This window comes from Plectropomus leopardus, chromosome 3 (assembly GCF_008729295.1).
Source record: "Plectropomus leopardus isolate mb chromosome 3, YSFRI_Pleo_2.0, whole genome shotgun sequence".
Classification (NCBI taxonomy): domain Eukaryota; kingdom Metazoa; phylum Chordata; class Actinopteri; order Perciformes; family Serranidae; genus Plectropomus; species Plectropomus leopardus.
In genome coordinates, this window is record NC_056465.1 from 37,131,637 (window position 1) to 37,151,442 (window position 19,806).

The following is a 19,806-nucleotide window of genomic DNA, read 5'->3' on the forward strand; positions in this document are numbered from 1 at the left end:
CCCTGCTGTCTGTGTGACACACTGAATTTCAGATCTGACCATGCGCAGCAGCTAAAGCATTAAAACATTTCTTAGACTTAGACTTCTGTCCGGGGGTGTGGGGATCCTTCACTGACACTTTTCTTGATAAACAAGCTCTATTTTGATGCTGTTTTATGCACTATGAAACCTCATGTATATTAGGAGTATTAAAGAACGATTCCTCGTGTGAATCTCTTTATTTTCATTGTGAATTATATAAGCCTAATGCAGGGGCGTCGCCAGGAATTCTGGGCCCCATGAAAAGTTTACTTTCTGTCAGATTCAGCCACACTTGATGCTATGACCCTAAAATTGGAATTATTCCCCTCAGTTTACTTCTTTAAGACTGATGGAAATTCTTAATGTTTTTTTTTTTAAGTTAACTTATTGCAGTTATAACTTGGAGAGAAGAAATGAAAATAAAAAAATAATTTTTATTTCAGGCCCATATAGTCAGTACACTCCCCCCCACTACCACGCCCCTGCCTAATGGTTGGGGACGTACCGGCGGGGGCCAGATTTGGCTCTTTAGTTGAGTATCACTGGGTTTGACTGCAGTTCTTCCGTGGCTCTCTTCACCTGTCTGTCCTCGGTGTGCCGGCAGGCTGTGCGCCTGTTGGCTGCCGGCTGGAGGAGAGGGCGGGTTTTGACGTTGAGTCTGTGGCTGCGGGGAGAGTCTAGAAGCTGACGGGATGCAGCTTCGCTTCAGCGGGCCTCGTCCCTTCGTCCTCCCGGCGATACGCTGTGCGTTATGACGCCAGGCCGTTTGACGAGCGCGTTACGTGGGACTGAGAGCGGCGCAGCAGCACGGATCCGTTATGTAATGCACTGGATGCTGCTGCACGGCGGAGACAAGCAGGGGAGAAACTGACGGATGGCTTATTTAGTGGCAGATAAAAAACGACGTGTTGGCTCAACACTGAACGCGCAGAGATCTGCTGTCTGCAACAACAATGATCAGAGTAAATCTGGGGAGCGCGGTGTGACCGAGCCCGTCTGGGCAACAGTGGCCTATCCCTGAGGCGCACAGACGTCTGGAGCCTGCGGAAACTGCTGCACAGTCTTTTTTATTTTTATTATTATTTTTTTTAGCCGACCAGAGGCGCGTCTCTGTTTGAATCCGTCTCCTCCATCAGTGGAAATAAACCAATGCGGGTTTGTTTCAGAGAAGAAACAGGCTATTTAGTTCTCCATCGCACTGGTTTCATCCAACAGCCACTGCGCTGTAGTATAAACAATGGCGGGTCCCGAGCAGTCCCAGCAGCAGCAGCAGGTAGAGGAGAAAGCAGAGCACATAGATGATGCTGAGATGGCCCTGCAAGGGATCAACATGCTGCTCAACAACGGATTCAAAGAGAGCGACGAGCTTTTCAGGAGATACAGGTCATTGCTCTGCGCTTTATGTTAATGTGTTGCAGAATGTTGCATGCAAAAGATAAATGTCAGTGGTTAAAACAGCGAACTGAAATTCTGGCACATCAGCATGTAATATACAAACAGTGAGGACACTGCTGCACATACAGCAGCATGAGTCAGATAAAGTACCTCATCATGAGGTCTCAAAAGCGTGTTCATCAGTGAGGGAGAACCTTTGTCCTCACCTGTCTTCATCATTGTCACACTGTACAGCAGAATACTTAACCTGCTTCACTCTGGGGCCACTTTTTCAAAACAGCTTGAGGTCAGGGGCCAGTGGCAGCAGCCCCATACATTTTTCTGGGATTTTAGGATGTTAAGGACATTTCAAGGATATTAGAGCATCATTTGGATTTTAAGGATGTTTTCAAGCTTTTAGGATGTTTCTAGGATTTGAGGACATTGCTAGAATTTTAGAACATTTTTCGTATTTTAAGGATGTTTTCAAGCTTTTTGAATGTTTCTGAAATTTCGAGGAATTTAGAACATTTCTCGGACTTCAGGGCGCTTTTTAGGATATTGCATGAATTTAAAGACATTTCCAGGATTTTAGGACATTTCTCAGATTTTTAGATGTTTTTTCAGAATTTAAGACATTTCTAGGATTTTAGAATTTCTTTAATTTTAGGACGTTATGATTTTAGACCATTTCTCAGATTTTTAGGACGTTTTAAAGATTTGACAATGTTTCTAGGATTTTAGGACAATTGTAGGATTTTAAGTAGGGCTGGGTGATATGGAAAAAAGTCTTATCACGATAATTTTTTTCATATCAGTCGATATCGATATATATCAGGATATACATCAAATCACTATTTCTGTGAAGCTTAAAGGTTCCCTTTGGCTCCTAAGTGAGATATAAAGATATCATAAGGTTAATTTTGGTTTAAATATATTTTTTCTGTCAGACATTGAACATGACAAATATACTGTAGAACAGCATCACCAGCTGGAGGACCTATTCTACTAAAACTCACAGAGGTCCAGTTACTAAAATGTCCTCCCAGCAAAGGTCCGAACATCATACCTAAAACCAATATCATGGTTAATTGAACATTTTATTTCAATTAAGATTAATGAATGATTATTTTGCTTCTTTTTGTGTGCTTTGTTTTTTGCCCTCATAGTTCATGAGACCATGTGACCATGTGACCATGGTGTGTTGGAGTGTAATAAACATATGATTTATTGTTATTTATTAAACTTTCCAACATTAATAAAAAATTAAAAGCTCCATCTTAAACAAACTTCAGGTAAATTGAAGCACATTGTGCTGATAATAGGCCAACCTCTCCTGACTGCAGGACTCTGACTTCAGCTTCTGTCAAACTTCTGTGCTGTTAATCATTTTACTCAGGAATTAAAAACTTTGAGTCGGCCTACTTCTCCTATAGCTGCCGACAGCCTGCCGACATTCACAGTTAGAGAAAGGCTGAAAATAAGCTCATGTGCTTGTGGCCCCGGGCCCCCAAAACATTAGATCTGCCCCTGGTAATAATAATGAGAGCTCAGCGCGAGCGGCCGGATGAGACACGGAGCGATGCGTCCTGGTGTTTCTAAATAATTCATCCAAAGTCTGATTAAAGCTGAAACTAACACAAAGTCGTCTGTAGAGTCTAAAGAAGTCACTTTCACCTCTGCAGATGTGTCTGTTTCAGACACTTTGGTGCTGTGAGGAGAAGCTGCGCTCTGTCTGTCTGTCTCACTGCGCTGCTGTGGAGCGGGCTGTTGCACATGTGCAAGCTGGAGCCGGCTGTTGGACATGTTCGGGTTGGGGCACGCTTTATTTTATCCTGAATTGTGCAGTAATTTGAAAAGTATGTTTAAATGTGAGAGCTGTTAATTAATCATCAATAATCGGTCTGATGATCTATGATGATAATTGTGGTATCAAAGCATGGCTGAAATGTGTTCTGTTGACATTCTATCGACTACGTCTCATGTTTCAATCGAGGAAAAGTTGTAGGGCCCAGCCCTAATTTTAAGACATTAGGGTCTTAGCTATAGGACCTCTGTCGGGGGTGTCGGGGATCCTCCACTGGCACTTTTTTGACACTGTTTTGTGCACTCTGATACTTTATGTAAACTAAAAGCACTAAAACAATTTCCAGTGTGAATCACTTTGTATTTATTGAGAATTAGAAAATGGTTGGGGCATCAGGGGCCAGATGTGGCCTGCAGGCAGTAAGTTAAGTATCACTGTTTAGGGCACATCTGATTTGATGTTTCTAGTAGAGAGATGATATTCTTATCATAAAAACGAGCCAGGGATCTATTACCAGCAGTGGACCAGGGGATCAGGGTGTCGCCCTGTACCTGTTTCCCTCTTAAATATGTTTTTTGATAGCGAATAGTGCAAGATGGCATCACACGAACAGACTCCTGACAGCAGTCATGACAGCTGCACCTGCTCCTGAGCATGCTCAGTGTGAGCCTGCTGGGAGAATTACCATCCACGGCTCCTTTCAGAAATGCACATGATTCATTCTCGTAAGTTTTCTGGGTGCCGACTGAGACAGAGGTGTGCCACAGCAGGAGGACAGTGGTGAAGAAAATCTTGCTATAGCAGTATTCCACAAAATATTCAACTTTCTGTTTTTTTCTTTCTCCTTCCTGTTCTCTGTTTAGGACTCAGAGCCCACTGATGAGCTTCGGGGCAAGCTTCGTCAGTTTCCTGGTGAGTTTCCTCTTAGGTGGTGATCAAACGTCATGCAAAATGTGAACAAAGAGCAAAACAGCAATTAATATAATTTCATAAATAATATAACAGCAGAGAAGACCAGTCGTCAGATGAAATGTTGGCATTGTACATTTCTGCATACCACGAATACACAACCTTTGCATGTTTCATATCTTGTCAGCATTTCTAAAGTGACGCATTCAAGCGAACTTTGTCATCGGAAGCTGAAGGGGAAGTGACACACGCCAAGCGGTGGACCAATGTTTAAGACCAACAAACAACAGAACTGGTCGTTTTTTAGCGAGTCATTGTTATGATTTCAGCGGCTTTTTTAGGCACCAAACATGGGTGTTTTTCAGCGTTCCTTCGCTGTTTTTCCAGCAGGATAGTTCCACCAAAAGCTGTTGTTTTTTTTATTAAGATATATCTGCTTTTCCAGCTGGGATTGTGCCCCATAAACCTGTTTTTTTATTACAAACACTGTTTTCAGCTGCGTTTGTGCCAGAAAATTAGGATGTCTTTTAGCAACCCATCATGTATTTTCAGCAGCATTTGTGCCACCATCTGTGGGTGTTTTTCGTGAGCTGTCGCTGCGTTTCCAGTAGAGTTTGTGCCACCAAACGGAGGTGTTTCCTAGTGACTTGTTGGAACCTTTCCAGCAATGCTTTTGCCACTGAACATGTTTTTTTTTTTTTCAAGCCATAATTTGATCTTTTTCTAACCAAGCTAACCACAGCGTTGTCGAAGTTTTAGTGAATCTGCTACATTATAACATATAAGATATCTGTGGTTCGTAGATTTTTTTTCTGGTAATTGGACGAACAGATTTAGAGTCATAAGGCAGTTCATAAAGACAGCACCCAGTGTCAGGGGTGTAAGAAAGTATTGATATACTTGTATCTTGCAGTGTTATGTTAAGTACAACCTTGTATTACATTTTATCAGTTTTCAAAAAACTGTTCAGATTTTTAAATAATAGTTTATGTGCAAGGATTTGTGACAGTGTGTTGTGTTTAAACTTCTGACGGCTTAATAGCACTCTCGATTGCACTCTTCTACTCCAGCGTGACAACATACCAGTGTGTAACTTACCAGGGACTGTCATTAATACAAATGCAGATCAGATTTTATGCACAAAGTGATGTTATCCTAACACTGTTTCTCTAAAATTAGATTTTAAAAATGCAATTTATCACCTTGCTCGTAGTAGCATAACCTAGCTATTGCAATATATTAAATGATAACCCTTGTATCGTGATATGTATATCACCAGACTCATACCAATACACGCCTTGACTCCTGACCCAGTATCACCTGGAATAACCCAGTCTGTTAAACTGGTGTCTATCATTGTCACCACTGGCTTCCTTCCCTCTGCTTTTCCATCCATTAACATAATGGATGCATCTTCCTCTCAAGAACAGCAACACTCCCATACAGAAACACATTACATTACTGTAACACACACACACACACACACACACACACACTCACCATGAAGCCAGGGATGATGTCATCCTCTGTCCCCAGATGCTAAATGGCCCTGAGGGCAGTGGGGGCAGTGACATGTGACCAACATGAGGGGCATTGGTACATGTACAGGGACACTTAAAGGGATACTTCACCATTTATCAACCAGCTTTGTATTATGACAGTATGGGTGGTGTGTGTAAAAGAGTGTGAAGTGCTAAACTTCCCTCTGTCTTATAAGCTCACAGGTTTCCCTGCTCATCAGATCAGATCAAAACTGCAGAATGACGCGATGTGTGTCATCCAGTGGTACTGAGCTGACTCTGGGCTGTTGCTTGAACTGCAGGCTGTTCTTCCACGTGTTTTTTTTTGCACATGGTTATGTTTAGGCAACTAAGGCACACAATTACCAATGCCAGGATGCCAACAAAAGCTCATGCTGCCATGGATGGTCCAACAAACCTTACATGAAAGTTTGCCGTTTGTTGGATCTATCCAACACCCCCCCCCCCCCCCCCCACCCACAGCTGTAGAGGGACCCTCTCACACTCCTTATATTACATCGTTACAGGCAGCATTTCAACCTGATGCAGTCCACAGCGTATCATGAGGACGCGGCTGCGCTCTGAAGTGATGCCGCCTTTCCACGAATCAGGCTCCTCCGGCAGGTGCCATCTGGCCGTCATGTGATGTGTAATTACAAAGCAAACTGTTGTCCGGGCGTCAGATCATATGCAGAAAACACAGCAAAAGTGGCAGTATTTGACAACTTTGGGATGATAATGGGCTGGGTGAGGCAATCTGATTGGCTGCTGCAGCTTATTTCTCTCCAGTCTGCAGCCTGCAGAGAGAAAACGCAACAGCAAAGGAACCAAGCAGAGGACAGGAAAGTGAGGCGCCATCACCATTGTTGTGCAGAGAGAACCCTTGTCCTTTTGAAGACGATTACATAACACTCCTACCATCTTTATTACAAGATGTTTCTGTTTGTATGTCGACTCAAGCGCACATCTGCTCTGTGAAACGAAACAATATGATATTGGAGTATGAAGTAAAACATTACTGCTTTTTAAAGATATATTCCAACGTTTTTATTGCTTTGCAGAACGCCATGATGACGTTTGAGGAGGAGAAGATGCAGACGGCCTGTGACGACCTGAGGACCACCGAGAAGCTGTGTGAGAGCGACAGCGCCGGAGTCATCGAGACAATCAGAAACAAGATTAAAAAAAGTGTGAGTGCCATTTAAACAAAAGACAGAATATGGACTGTTGCATGGCCCAGGGATTGGGTTTAGGCAGGTGAAAAAAATGTCAAACCAGTTTGATATTAAACTAAATACCGAACTAGATCTGTGTACCGAATTTTACCACTAGGTGTCCCTCTTGACTCAGCAGGCCCTGCTGTGTGAACATTATGACACCGTGTCCCGACAGAGAACTCTCGTCTATTTCGTGAAGTCAGCGCCCTCTGTTCATACTGAATCCACTAAATATGCACCTCTGTTACGTCATATAAAAAAACAGCGTAGATATTAGCTATGCAGTCAAGATCAGACCGAAGACGTAAGACGACGTAAACACTGACAGAATGGGTGAGTAGCCTACTCGCTGTCTTCCTGCGTCTGTAATATTACTTTTAAAACTGAAATCTCAGGCCTTATATTGTGATATTTACTGCAGGCAGCAGTGACATCATGCCAAACCCACTCACAGATTTAATTAGTGCTTCTGTGAAATGTAATCAACAAACTGACTGAGCAGTGTGGGAGCTGCCTCATAGCTCTGGGTCACTCAGGAGACTCTGGCTGCCAGCCTCCGGGTTATGTGTGTTAATGCATGTTGAATGTATGTGTGTGTGTGTGTGTGTGTGTGTTACAGATGGACTCCCAAAGGTCAGGCGTTGTGGTGGTGGACCGCCTACAGAGGCAGATTATTGTGGCTGACTGTCAGGTGTACCTCGCCGTGCTCTCCTTCGTCAAGCAGGAACTTTCAGGTAACCCAATCTGTAACCAGTACTCAAGGCGTGATATCAACATGGCAGTGAGAGTCTGACTGCATGTAGACCATAGATTCATTATAAAAATACATTTGGCAACTCAAAAGAAATATCAGACTGATTTTATTCAGGGGCAAAATTAATAAAATGAAAAGCAGGAAATCCTCACATCATATTTTATGAGCTCTTCGTATGTTTTTTTTATGTGAAATCTTAATTTGTACAGTAATTAAAGTTGTCATACTAACTGGAAAAGTGTGCTCAGTGCGGTGCAGATCTCCACCAGGCAGCTGTCCAGGGGGATCGCGCCCTGAATTCCAGCCGATGGGCCGCAGCGTGTTTGAGAAGCTAAAAATAAAAGAGGCTTGTCTATTGAGTCTGAGTTGTGAAAATATCGATACAATGTGAGGATGAAATCTTTGATCCATGACGTCCATAACTGGACTTTTAAGAGTATTAAATTTGTCTGTTGGATACAGCACAACAAAGCAGGAAATAACAACAGTTAACAACATTAAAACAGAAAAAAAAATTAAACCATGTATCCTCAAGAAAAAATGACAAAATCTGCAAGCCCTCAAAATGAGCCAAGCAAAGCACTGAAACATTCCTGTTGTGGTGTGACCTAAGGCAGGGATGCATTTGTGGGATTTTAGGAAATTTCCAGGACTTAAGGACATTTTTAGGATTTTAGGACGTTTCTAGGATTTTAGGACGTTTCTGGGATTTTAGGAAGTTTCTAGGATTTGTGGACATATCTAGGATTTTAGATTATTTCTAGGATTTTAGGATGTTTCGGGGACTTTAGGACATTCCTAAAATCCTAGAAACATCCAAAAATCCTTGACATGTTTAAAATCCAAATGAAACGTCCTCAAATCCTAGAAATTTAGAAAAATCCGAAAAATATCCTAAAATCCCAGAAACATCCTAAAGTCTTAGAAATTTCCTAAAATCCTAGAAATATCCTAAAATCCTACAGCTGTATATGGGGCTGCCGAGCTGGCCCCTGGCCTCCTGTCATTCTGCAAAGGGGTCCCTAAGCAAAGCAAGCTGAGTGTCCCTGATCTCTGAAGTTATCACTACATTTCATCCTGAGGGGAACATGAACATCTGTAACAAATTTCATGGAAATCAATCCAACCGTGTGCTTCGAGTTGAGTATCTTCATGGAAATCCTCAGCAAAAGTGTCTTGTTTCCACTAACAGCGTATATCAAAGGCGGCTGGATTCTACGCAAGGCGTGGAAAATGTACAACAAGTGCCACAGTGACATCAGCCAGCTGCAGGAGGCCTGTCAGCGGAGGTCCTCTGTCCACCAGGAGTCCCTCTCGACGGACAACGCCAACCACAATGCTCCGGTGGAGAACTGCGTGACGGCTGAGGCCCTGGACCGCCTCAAGGGCTCCGTCAGCTTCGGCTACGGCCTCTTTCACCTGTGCATCTCCATGGTCCCCCCGCACCTGCTCAAGATCATCAACCTGCTGGGTTTTCCCGGTGACCGTCTCCAGGGCCTGTCCTCCCTCATGTATGCGAGTGAGAGCAAGGACATGAAGGCACCACTAGCTACGTGAGTATCTTATTTTTACAGAGAGAGACGGCATTAGAGAGGGGGGGGGCGTGACAGCCATCTGGATGGACCTGTCACGTCTGCATGATTCGCTGATAGGCTGAAACGCCGCCGGTAATGACAATATATAAGGAGCATGAAGGTCTGTTTAGACAGATCCTCAGGCAGGGTTTTGTAGCTTTTCCACTGTCTTGGCTCAAAAGTAGAAGTGTCCAGGCTTGTGCAGTCTATGCCTCTCAGCGGAGGCAGTGACATCTGTGAAAGCACTTCTTAAAACGTATCTGTACAAAAAAGCCTTTAAATTCTAGTACACTCTTCATCTCAAACGTGTCTTATTTTGTAATCCTTTATTGTTACCTCTTATACTTTCATTGGGTATTTGTTTTATTTTTTATTTATTATAACAGGAATGGATAAAGAAATTTGAAAAAAATGGTCAAAATCTCTAACTAATGTTACATCTCACCCAGTTCTGTCCATCAGACATGTTCTGGACAAGGAAGACATCTCATTTTGACTTTTTCTTTCCTCTAGGATAAGCTCTTTATATGTTTTGTGTGTAAAATCTTGATTTGTAAAGTATCTAGATTTGGCATACTTACTCGATAAGTGCACTCAGTGGGACGTGCACTTGCAGAATGACTGAAGTGATGCTGCTGTCGTGTCGCTCAGGTTGGCCCTCCTGTGGTACCACACGGTGGTGCTGCCTTTCTTTGCTCTGGATGGCTCTGATACGCATGAGGGGCTGCTGGAAGCCAAAGCTATTCTGCAGAGGAAGTCCGTGGTTTACCCCAACTCCTCGCTCTTCATGTTCTTTAAAGGACGAGTTCACAGGTTAGAGGTACGTACAGCAGGCAATCCGTGACACATAAACCAAATTTTTACAGTGTGTAAGAGGTTTATTTGTGTTTTAATGCTGAATAAAGACATTCGGTGCAAAATATAAACTAGACAAACCTTTTAGTTTTTACTGTAGAATCTAAGACGCATGCTGTGTCTCAAATTAAATACTTTGGCACGTATGCCTGCTATATTTTGAGTGCTTGAGCACAAGTATGATAAAAATGAAGGGCGCTATGAGTCGCATACATTCAGCACATCCTCTACCAGGTTGCCAGAGGAAGAAATGTTGCAAGATCTTGTGATTGTCATTTCGCAATGGCCGTGCTTGTCTTGAGACAAAACTAGCCTGTCACTCTGCATGTAAATACACAATGTACAACAGTGATACTCAGCATAAGGCCCATGGACAAAATCTGCCCCCCCCCAACCATTTTCTAATTTACAATAACAACAAACACACAAACACTGGGCACTGGGAGTTATTTTTGTCCTTTTAGTCTCCATAAGGTGTCAGAGTGCATAAAACATGTCCCTGGAGGATCCCCCACACCCCCCCACAGAGGTCCTAGTCCTAAAAAAACACCCTAAAATCCTTGAAACTTCCCCAAATTCTTGAAATGTCCTAAAATCCTACAAATGCCATAAATCTTAGAAATGCTCTAAAATCCTCAAAATGTCTTAGAATCCTAAAGTCCGAGAAAGGTCCTGAAATCTTAGAAATATTTTAAAATCCTACAAACATCCTAAAACCATAGAAATGTCCTGAAATTCTCATCTTGTCATTTTGCAAAAGTGGCCTCCAAGCAAAGCAAGTTGAGTGTCGCTGATATACACAGTGTAGTAGATGGGAAAGTACTAGCGAAAGTATTCAATTTGAGACACACCACTAAAGTCTCTGTCCAAGCAAATGTAATAAGAAATCATGTCAGACGGTTCATTAACTCACCAACATCTGATCCACCATCTGTTTATCTAACTCTGCCATTCAACACATTGCATGTAGTGTGTCTAACAGAACTACTGTTACCTGTTGGTGTGTGTGCTCTCTCCTCTGTCCTCAGTGCCATATCAACAGTGCTTTGGCCTGTTTCCATGATGCATTAGAGCTTGCATCAGACCAAAGAGAGATCCAGCATGTGTGTCTCTATGAGATCGGTACGTGTTTGCTCATCGGGTTGACATACCAGCACTTTGCGTGCATCACAGAGAAAGATTAATTTAGCTCTTTTTCTTTCAGGTTGGTGTAGCATGATAGAGATGAATTTTGAAGATGCATACAGGTCGTTTGAAAGGCTGAAGAATGAGTCGCGTTGGTCGCAGTGCTACTATGCCTACCTGACCGGAGGTAAGTCTGTCACACACTAACATTTGCTCACTCTGCTGCAGGCTGTTTTCATGCACTGTTTGTACACCCCCCCCCCCCAAGCAAAGTAATGCACCAAAATTGCATGCCGGAGCTGCTCTATTAACTGAACTTTACATGTAATTTTCTGGGAAGCCTACCGTCCCTTATTTTATCTTTAGTGTCTTCTAGCCTTCTGTCGTAGCATTTTACATCACATTATGTTCAGTTTATTGGTGTAATGTGTTTCAGCTAGTGCTGTTTCGTGCATATGTAGTTTGTTCTATTAGAACTGTGAAGGCATTTATGGGCACAGTATCTGAGTCCAAGACAAATTTCCCTCCTGGGACAATAAAGTGTGTCATATCACATCATATCATATAATATCACACTGAATCATATCTTATGGCATTGTATCATATCGCATCATGTTATATTATATCGTACTCTTTGAGGCCTCTGAGCCAACCAAACTAACTACAACCATTAGGAAGGAGATTTCCCAGACTGTGTTTATTGCACACAGTATTGCAGTTTATTATCATTCATAATCTGCACAAATGTACCAAAATTCATACGTATCCCATGTAATGATGAGCCAGTAATTCATGCATAACTCACGTATTGTGGAAGGCTGTGATTGCGTGACTAATGCATCGACAGGAGTAAAGACGAAAGTGGTCCTGAGTGGCCCAGTTAGGAGGCAGGTTGGAGCAATATGTAGGTCTATTATAATTTGTCCATGATAAAAAAAAAAATGCACCGAAACGCAGGCGCTTTAGCCATAATCATGAAACTTATCATTTCAGACACACAACAAAATTCGTTTTAACAAATTAGACGTTGTTTAATTTTAACGGTGTAATGACACAGATTACTGTGTTGCGTAATTGTTTGAGTATTTTAACTTTGTAAATCATAGTGTCACAACCGCTGTCAAGCAGTCAGTGGCAGACCGGGCTCTCCGTTTGGGATCCCAGGTGGTGGCGGCCTTTAAAAAATTGAGAAATTAAAAATGAATAAAGACTGCCACCACTGAACCCTCTCCTCCTGCACGCTGACCAAAGCTTCGATTATTTGCTGTATGCTGAAGCTCAGGAGCCCAGAACATGGTATTCGGGACGGCCCTAGTCCTCATGCTTCTTCCTTCAAACCTAACTTCTGTAACTTCATGCTAATTGCTTAACCTAAAGCTAAGGACATAATGTCATCAGTGGGGTGCTAATTCGTAGGATATTATACGAAGTGTTGTCTGAAGATGCGTTGTCTGCAGAGAACTGTCTACTCTGTTCTCTGTAAAGTGTTTCTTGCGTTTTGTTTTTTTCCCAGTGTGTCAGGGGGCTGCGGGTGACCTGGATGGAGCGAGTGGAGTTTTCAAAGATGTGCAGAAGCTGTTCAAGAGAAAAAACAATCAGATAGAGCAGTTTGCGGTCAAAAGGGTGAGTTTAGCTGCAGATTTTTTGCCCTTTTCTCTCTCTTTCAAAAGTCATCACAAGTGTGTCACAAAAGTTTTCCTTCTCTGTCTGATTCCCGTCTGCAGGCTGAGAGACTGAGAAAGATCTCGCCCACCAGAGAGCTATGCATCCTCGGTGTCATTGAAGTGCTGTATCTGTGGAAAGCGCTACCAAACTGCTCGTCATCTAAACTGCAGATAATGAATCAGGGTGACTGTCTCCTTTGTGACTCATCACAACTTAAGTTGTCTGCAGCCAGATTTCTGAGAATTTCATCTTTGGTCTTGATGTCTGTTCAGTGTTGCAGAGTTTAGATGAGGCTTCGTGCAGAGGCCTGAAACACCTCCTCCTTGGTGCCGTTCACAAATGTCATGGAAACATGAGGGATGCTGTTCAGGTATCAAGTCTACATCCAAACATCTATTTTCAGTCAATGCACACTTTGAATGTCACTCAGCCTGCTCTCCTGTCCATTTTCTTCTGTGATCCAGTCATTCCAGCTGGCTGCTAGAGATGAGTACGGTCGGCAGATCAACTCGTACGTTCAGCCGTACGCCGTCTATGAGCTCGGATGTATACTCCTTGCAAAACAGGAGGTAAGTCTGTTGCAGCATTTGCATTTTTACGTATTCACAGTTTTTTATTTGGATTGTGTTGATGTGACCACATGCTTAGTTGTAACTCTTGTCTTTTTTGTATTGCAATCCAGACTCTGGGAAAAGGAAGATCATTGCTGCTTCAAGCAAAGGTAAAATATTTTCAGTGTAATCAGCAACATTAGAATTATTTTTTATTTCACAGGTAACGTAAAGTGATGCATTACATCCACCTACCTGCCCTTCCTACCTTCCTAACCTTCCTACCTACCTGACCTTCCTATTAGGGGTATTCGCATAAAGATTATACTGGTATTATCATGAAAGACACGATATGTCACACTGCTACCACCTCCCCTGGGAATCCTAATAAACTAAATCAAACAATACCTGCTTTACCTAAACTTACTTTACCTACCTCCCTACCTACCCACCTACCTAATCTTCCTGCCTTACCTTACTTACCTACCTTAACCTACTTGTAGACCCCACAAAGAATAGCTGCAGCGATGCTCTAACAAATGGGGATCCTAATAAATTTCCTTACCTTACCTTCAATCATGCCTATCAAGAATTTGGCCCCTGGGCCTATTTAGTACCAGGTTTAGGTGCTCATCTTTACTACTGACTTACCCTACCTACCTACCTACCTGCCTTATCTTACCTTACTTACCTAACTACCTATCTATTTATCTTATCTCTAATCTCATGTTTTAGGAGGATTTTACAGGCTACGACTTTGAGAACAGGCTTCATGTCCGCATCCATTCAGCCCTGGCTTCTTTGAAGGAAGTAGTGCCTCAGTGACTGCAGGAAAAGAAGGGAACCTACGATGGCTGAAGTTCGCTCATGGCTTTTTACACCAAGTTTCCAGCCATTTAAAATACCTGTATCATCCCAGTGAGCAAACTCGTGTTTTTCATTCTTAAAGATTTTGGGGAAATACACTTGTTAGTCATCTTACCCTGGCAAATTGATACAAAGTGTCATCTTTTTGTATTTGGTATAGATACTTCATATGGGGATTTGTCAACTCAGCACAAAGTAGACAGAAATGGGTAGCCAAGATATGGCTCGCAAATTACGGCTAAAAACATGGCGTCACGAGATCACTGCCATCTTTGTTTGGGGGAAAGGCAGTGTGTATCGTGTGGTCTGTACGCTTTGATTTTTATCGTATGTGGTAAATTTCACAACCTCAAATTCGATTTAATTGGAAGACTTTTGAGACCAAGCTCTAACCCTGCCACAAAGCAGTCACTAGTGAAAAATTTTAATACCACAGCTTTTCTGAATCTTCATGAACCATTCCTGCTGAAAAAATAATCAGCTTTTGCTGGCAGCTGGTTTTAGTTGATTTTAGCTCGTCGAAGATGGTCTTCGATGGCTCTGATCCAGTTCTTGCTGGTCTTTGATGGTCTGACATGCTGGAAAAATTTACCTTAAACTGGTAAAAAAAACAACAACTGGCCAACCAATTTAACCATCTTAAGCTGATGAAGCAGTTTTTTGCAGCAGGGATATACTCCCTTTACATAAGACATATGTGGGGTTATCAGAAGGTGCTGTTTTCACTTTGATGGAGCTAAGGTGGCTATTTTTCATTGTTTTCTGGCCTATTTCTGAAAAGAATGCGCAGAGATTAAATTAAAATCAATCCTTCACACTGGGCAAAATAACAAACAAGCCTATTTCCCCAAATCTTTGTTTCTTTGAGTGTTTTCCTCACCCGAATGTGTTAGCTAGCTAGTAACAGTTTTCCTCATTGACTTGTGTATTTGGAGGATTTAAGTACCGCCTTCATTCAGTGAGCAGTTCAGTAATAGAAATAATGACATCATATTTCCTTTAAATGTTACTTAGTCAGATTTTCTTTAAAGTGGAAACAGACAACTTTTATAGCATTTTAAATTGGCATTATTGTAACAACTACCCAGATGTTCAACTAAAAGACAAAAGACAAACACTACAAACGAGACAAAAACCTGGATCGGCCTCATTTTTCTAATGCTGCATTCAGACGCCTTTCACAAGTATTAAGTAAATATATATAAATATATAAAGTTAATACAAGTAAACCTTTGAACCCTGAGCAATTTGGCAAGAAATGTACCGGAAATTGCAAGAAATTTGTAGATTTAGAAACTGTTTTTAAAAAAGGTAAGAAAGAAATGTCGAGATAACTATAGATTTATAATCATCATAACTATTTTAAAAATTATTTTACAAAATTGTTACATTTTTAAGCAGTTTCTCTCAGGGCATTTCCTTGTTTGTTTGTTTTTAGGGTTTTTTCTCCATTTTTTTTGTTGTTGCTTGTTTGGGGGGTGCTATGTTATTATATATATGTATTTGTTCGATTTTTTTGCAAATTTTGATTAATTGTCTTGTCCTTTGTACTAATTTCTTGCAATTTTTTGGGTCACTATTTGAAACTATTTTCCAAGAGCATTGCTTTGCTGCATCTCGGGTTAGACGATTGTGATTGGTTTAATGATACAAAAACAAGTCTGAGTTTTTTCCCCTGTGGAGATAGATCTGAAAATGCGAGACTGGTATGCTGCAAGTTATTCTATAGTTGTTACGTTACACAATAGCCATTTCCTTCATAATGATAAGATAAAGCAAAAAAACATGTCTGTTGCCACTTTAAAACACGCAGACGACACTTGAGCAACAATAATCACATTTAACGAAAAAGAAAAGGGAATAGTACGTCCAATTTAACATTTGATTTGATATATTCTCATAAGTTGTTAATCTTTCAGCTGTTATGATCAGTAGCGCTTTTTTCTAATTAATTCTCAGACATCTGCTTGTTAAATTGCAAACTGACGTTGAGTCGTACCACAAAGAGGCCACTTATGTATTCACAATGGAAACAAAAACGGCAAACTTGTAGTCGAATTAATTACCATGGGAATAGTTAATTAAAAGTAATTTCACCAGTCACCTAAAATCACCCATAGTTACAACTCGGCTGCTGTGAGTTCACATTTTGGTAGTTAAATGTCAAACATTTATAGTAAATGAGGAATAACCACACTTTAATGCCCCTTTGATGTTTTTTCTTTTGTTTTTTTAATGTGAAAACAGCGGGCATTGATCCTGTGCACTATGCACGGTATGGCAGGGTATCAGTGGCTTCACGACTGTCCTGAAGTCAAATGTACCTGTATGTCCATCCCTGCAAATACATGTTTAAGGTATTATGATGCAGTACACGCTGTACTGTGACGTTACCATTGAAAGGTGCTGTTTAAATGTCAAACGATTAACACATATTACCAGTGACTCATTTTAAGTGTTTTAGTGATACAAGCTTTTGAATTAGTCCATAATAGTGACAAGTTTATTTATTACATAACACAAGTTGTACCTTTGCAAGTGTTATTTGCAGTATGCTGTTTTGAAGTCATGATAGACTGATCCAAAAGTGTGACCTTGAACAGGACAAAGGTAAATATTTCTGTGATTTTAACAAACCGTCTCGTCACGGTTTCACACTGTACATATGAATCATTCTGTGCAGGGTATTGACTTTTATTGATGAGCACTCTTTTTGTCATGCGAGCAATATAAGCGTCGGGAGGGCGTCCTACCTAAATTTACAGAGACTTTCAACGTCTGTGTTTTTTCACCCCATGTTCAAAGGTTGTGGTTGGTTTGTTTTGCTCATGCTAAGCTGGTTAGACAAAGCCAGTCAACCGCTCACTGTAAAATCTGGCAAGTGGATTTTACTGAAAATAATCCTGGAAACAGATTGCTTTCAAAAAAGGAAAGTAAATATAACTAGTAATGTTAATTTTTGTTTGCTTCGTATCTAATCGTTTAAAAGTTTAATTAATGTAGCTGTATTAACTTAATTTTGTGAAGTTGTTGCAACTTAAAAATGACAAATGACATGACCTTTTTCTGTCTGAGTGTTGGCAACTTCAGTGAACCAAGTTCATCAGACTTAACTTGATCATCATGAAATGGATTTTGAAGTAAGGAGATCTGTTTTGTTAACATGTCAGAAAAATATAATGGACTAGTTTGCATCCAGCATAATACACACACACACACACACACACACACACACTTAGTTTACTTAAGCTGCTTAAACTTTAAAGATTGATGTAAGCTTGAAGTAAGCTTAAAAAATAGATAAAAAATAAACATATATTAAGACAAAAAGTTATATTTACTTGCATTTTAAGGCAATCGATTTCCCAAATTTTCTTTGAAATAACATCAACTTGTCAGATTTTTGGGTGCCGTGGCTGTGATGGATGTAAACTTTGGTAAATGTTGAGGTGACCGCTGTGCAATGGGCAGTGCGGTGCAAGCACCAGTGAAATGTCAGTAACTTACCTGCTGTACCAAATACTTCTGTCGCTGAGAGAGTTCTCCCTTTTGTCATGAGATTTTGTTGAAATTGAGGTTACGTGTCAGGATGATGGTGTTCCAGTGTGTCACTGAACTCTACAATAAACTGTTCTCCATGAATCTGGCCAAATGCTTTTCTTTGCCTCTCGATGGTGTGCAGAAAACACAAATATGTAAACACTTTTACCTGAAGTGTTTTGATGCAAACTCATCTCTCTGCTCTACCATACCTGCATTTTCTATAGCCTCATTCCCACTGCACAAAAAAACAAAAACAAAAAAAACTGCAAACAGCTGCTACCATCTGGCTTTTCAATGCAATGAGAACGTGCACAGTCGGGGCACCAGGTGGCTCAGTGGATACAACAGGTGCCCTGTCAATTTTTTCTCGTTATTCATTTTATTTTTATTTATTTTTCACTTTTTTAACACCTAATCAATGTTTTCTGTTTCTAAGTATGTTTTGTTAATTGTCTCTATGTAAAATCTTTAACATTCAGAGGGCCCTTTTGTTTTTTTGTTTTATTTGGTTTTTTTTTTATTTGTTCTGTTTTATTTTTTTCATTTTGTTTCTTTTTGTTTCATTTCGCTCCTCCTGTATGTTTCTCTCTGAAGTTTTTTTTTTTTATTTTTTTTTTTACTTCCAAATCATTATCTACTGCACATATTGTGGTTCTTGTTACTGAACTTTGTTTTTTATGGAATAAAATCAAGTAAAATAGGTAATGGAGCAAATATCAAATTGTTACTGCAATGCAGACACCTGAAAAATGAAAGTTTTTATCTCAGGTCTTCGTCTCTGTTGTCCTCACTGCTCTATTTGTCTCCAGCTCAGCAGAGGTCACCTGAGGCCTCCTTTGTGCTCTGATGCATGATTGGAGAGTTTTGCTTACTGAGTTTGAACAGGTGAGACGTGACAGAGACCAGCTGGTAATCAGAGTTTGGCAGTTTGAAGACCAGTGTGTTTTCCAGGTGAACAAAGTGTGCTGAATGATGCAGTTTGTGATCAGAGTTTTTTCAAAAATGTGATTTTGAATTTTACTGGAGTGAAAACTGAAATGAGTTAATCAGTCCTGCTGCTGATACACGAGCTTCAACTTTTCAGAATTGTGAGTTTAGTTTCATCATTTGTGTGTGTACTTTATACTTTGTGTGTATTTTATACAGTCTATGGTGTGTACAATGGAGAAAAACTGTAATATTCAGAATATAAAATGATGACGTTATACTTCCGGCCCAGCAGGGGGCAGCGCGCATCTTTCACATGACCTCAGCCTGTAGTGAGTGTTATCTTTAAATCAACTCTTCCTTTTGTCAGTGCGGAGTTTGAATGAAAGCAGCTGCTGTGACTGCTGTATTGATTTTTGATTGTATTGTATTGATTATTGATTGTGTTGTTGTGTGTGAGCTCGTGCAGCAGAGGGAGGAAACAGTTTGAACAGACAACTGGCCTGCAGAGCAACAGGAAGTTAAACACCTGGGAGGACAGGTGAGTGCCAAGTTTTTGTATTTTGGACAGAAAGAAGTCTATTCAGATCCTTTAGTGAAGTAAACATACTAATACCACATTGTAAAAGTACTCCACTACAAGTAAAAGTCCTGCGTTTATACCGGCAGTGAAGTAAGTCAGTGTGTGTCAGTAAAATGTTTCTGGATGATTTTTTTGGCTGCATTAATGTGTCAGAGTCATTTTCCTGCTGCAGAAGATTTGACAGTTTTTGTTATGTGTTGAAATATATGAAAAGGAAAGTTATTCAGTCAGTAGGTCAAAGCTGATTGTACTTTTTGACTGGTGTAAGTAAACTGATAATGCCCTCCAGATAATATTCAAATGAATAAATTATTGAAATTAACAGTCAATTAATTAGGTGAATAAATACAAACATTTTAGAAAAAATACTAAAAAATACTAATATGTACTTAAGACAAAAACTGATCAATATCAGTATTTATGATATCTGATCCCAAAGAGACCAGAGTTCACCAGATCAACTTCAGAATATAATTTTTCATATTGCATATAACACATATTGCAGTTTTTATTT

General features: G+C 40.6%; 1 protein-coding gene across 1 annotated transcript; it reads left to right on the forward strand.

Annotated features, from left to right (window-relative positions):
- Nucleotides 1-721: 721 nt before the first annotated feature.
- Nucleotides 722-15,238, forward strand: LOC121941141 (tetratricopeptide repeat protein 39C). The gene is made up of 14 exons (XM_042483863.1): nucleotides 722-1,404; nucleotides 4,066-4,114; nucleotides 6,693-6,821; nucleotides 7,468-7,582; nucleotides 8,795-9,155; nucleotides 9,828-9,996; nucleotides 11,060-11,153; nucleotides 11,236-11,343; nucleotides 12,670-12,779; nucleotides 12,881-13,004; nucleotides 13,094-13,191; nucleotides 13,286-13,390; nucleotides 13,504-13,542; nucleotides 14,108-15,238. The coding sequence occupies exons 1-14, from the start codon at nucleotides 1,259-1,261 to the stop codon at nucleotides 14,195-14,197; spliced, it is 1,737 nt and encodes a 578-aa protein (XP_042339797.1). The 5' UTR covers nucleotides 722-1,258; the 3' UTR covers nucleotides 14,198-15,238.
- Nucleotides 15,239-19,806: the final 4,568 nt, after the last annotated feature.

What these genes read in the sequence shown, in the direction of transcription:
- LOC121941141 (XM_042483863.1), top strand. Translation starts at nt 1,259, where the DNA reads ATGGCGGGTCCCGAGCAGTCCCAGCAGCAGCAGCAGGTAGAGGAGAAA. An exon ending in GAGCTTTTCAGGAGATACAG is followed by an intron (nt 1,405 to 4,065) that starts GTCATTGCTCTG and finishes TTCTCTGTTTAG; the next exon opens with GACTCAGAGCCCACTGATGA. An exon ending in AGCAGTTTGCGGTCAAAAGG is followed by an intron (nt 12,780 to 12,880) that starts GTGAGTTTAGCT and finishes TCCCGTCTGCAG; the next exon opens with GCTGAGAGACTGAGAAAGAT.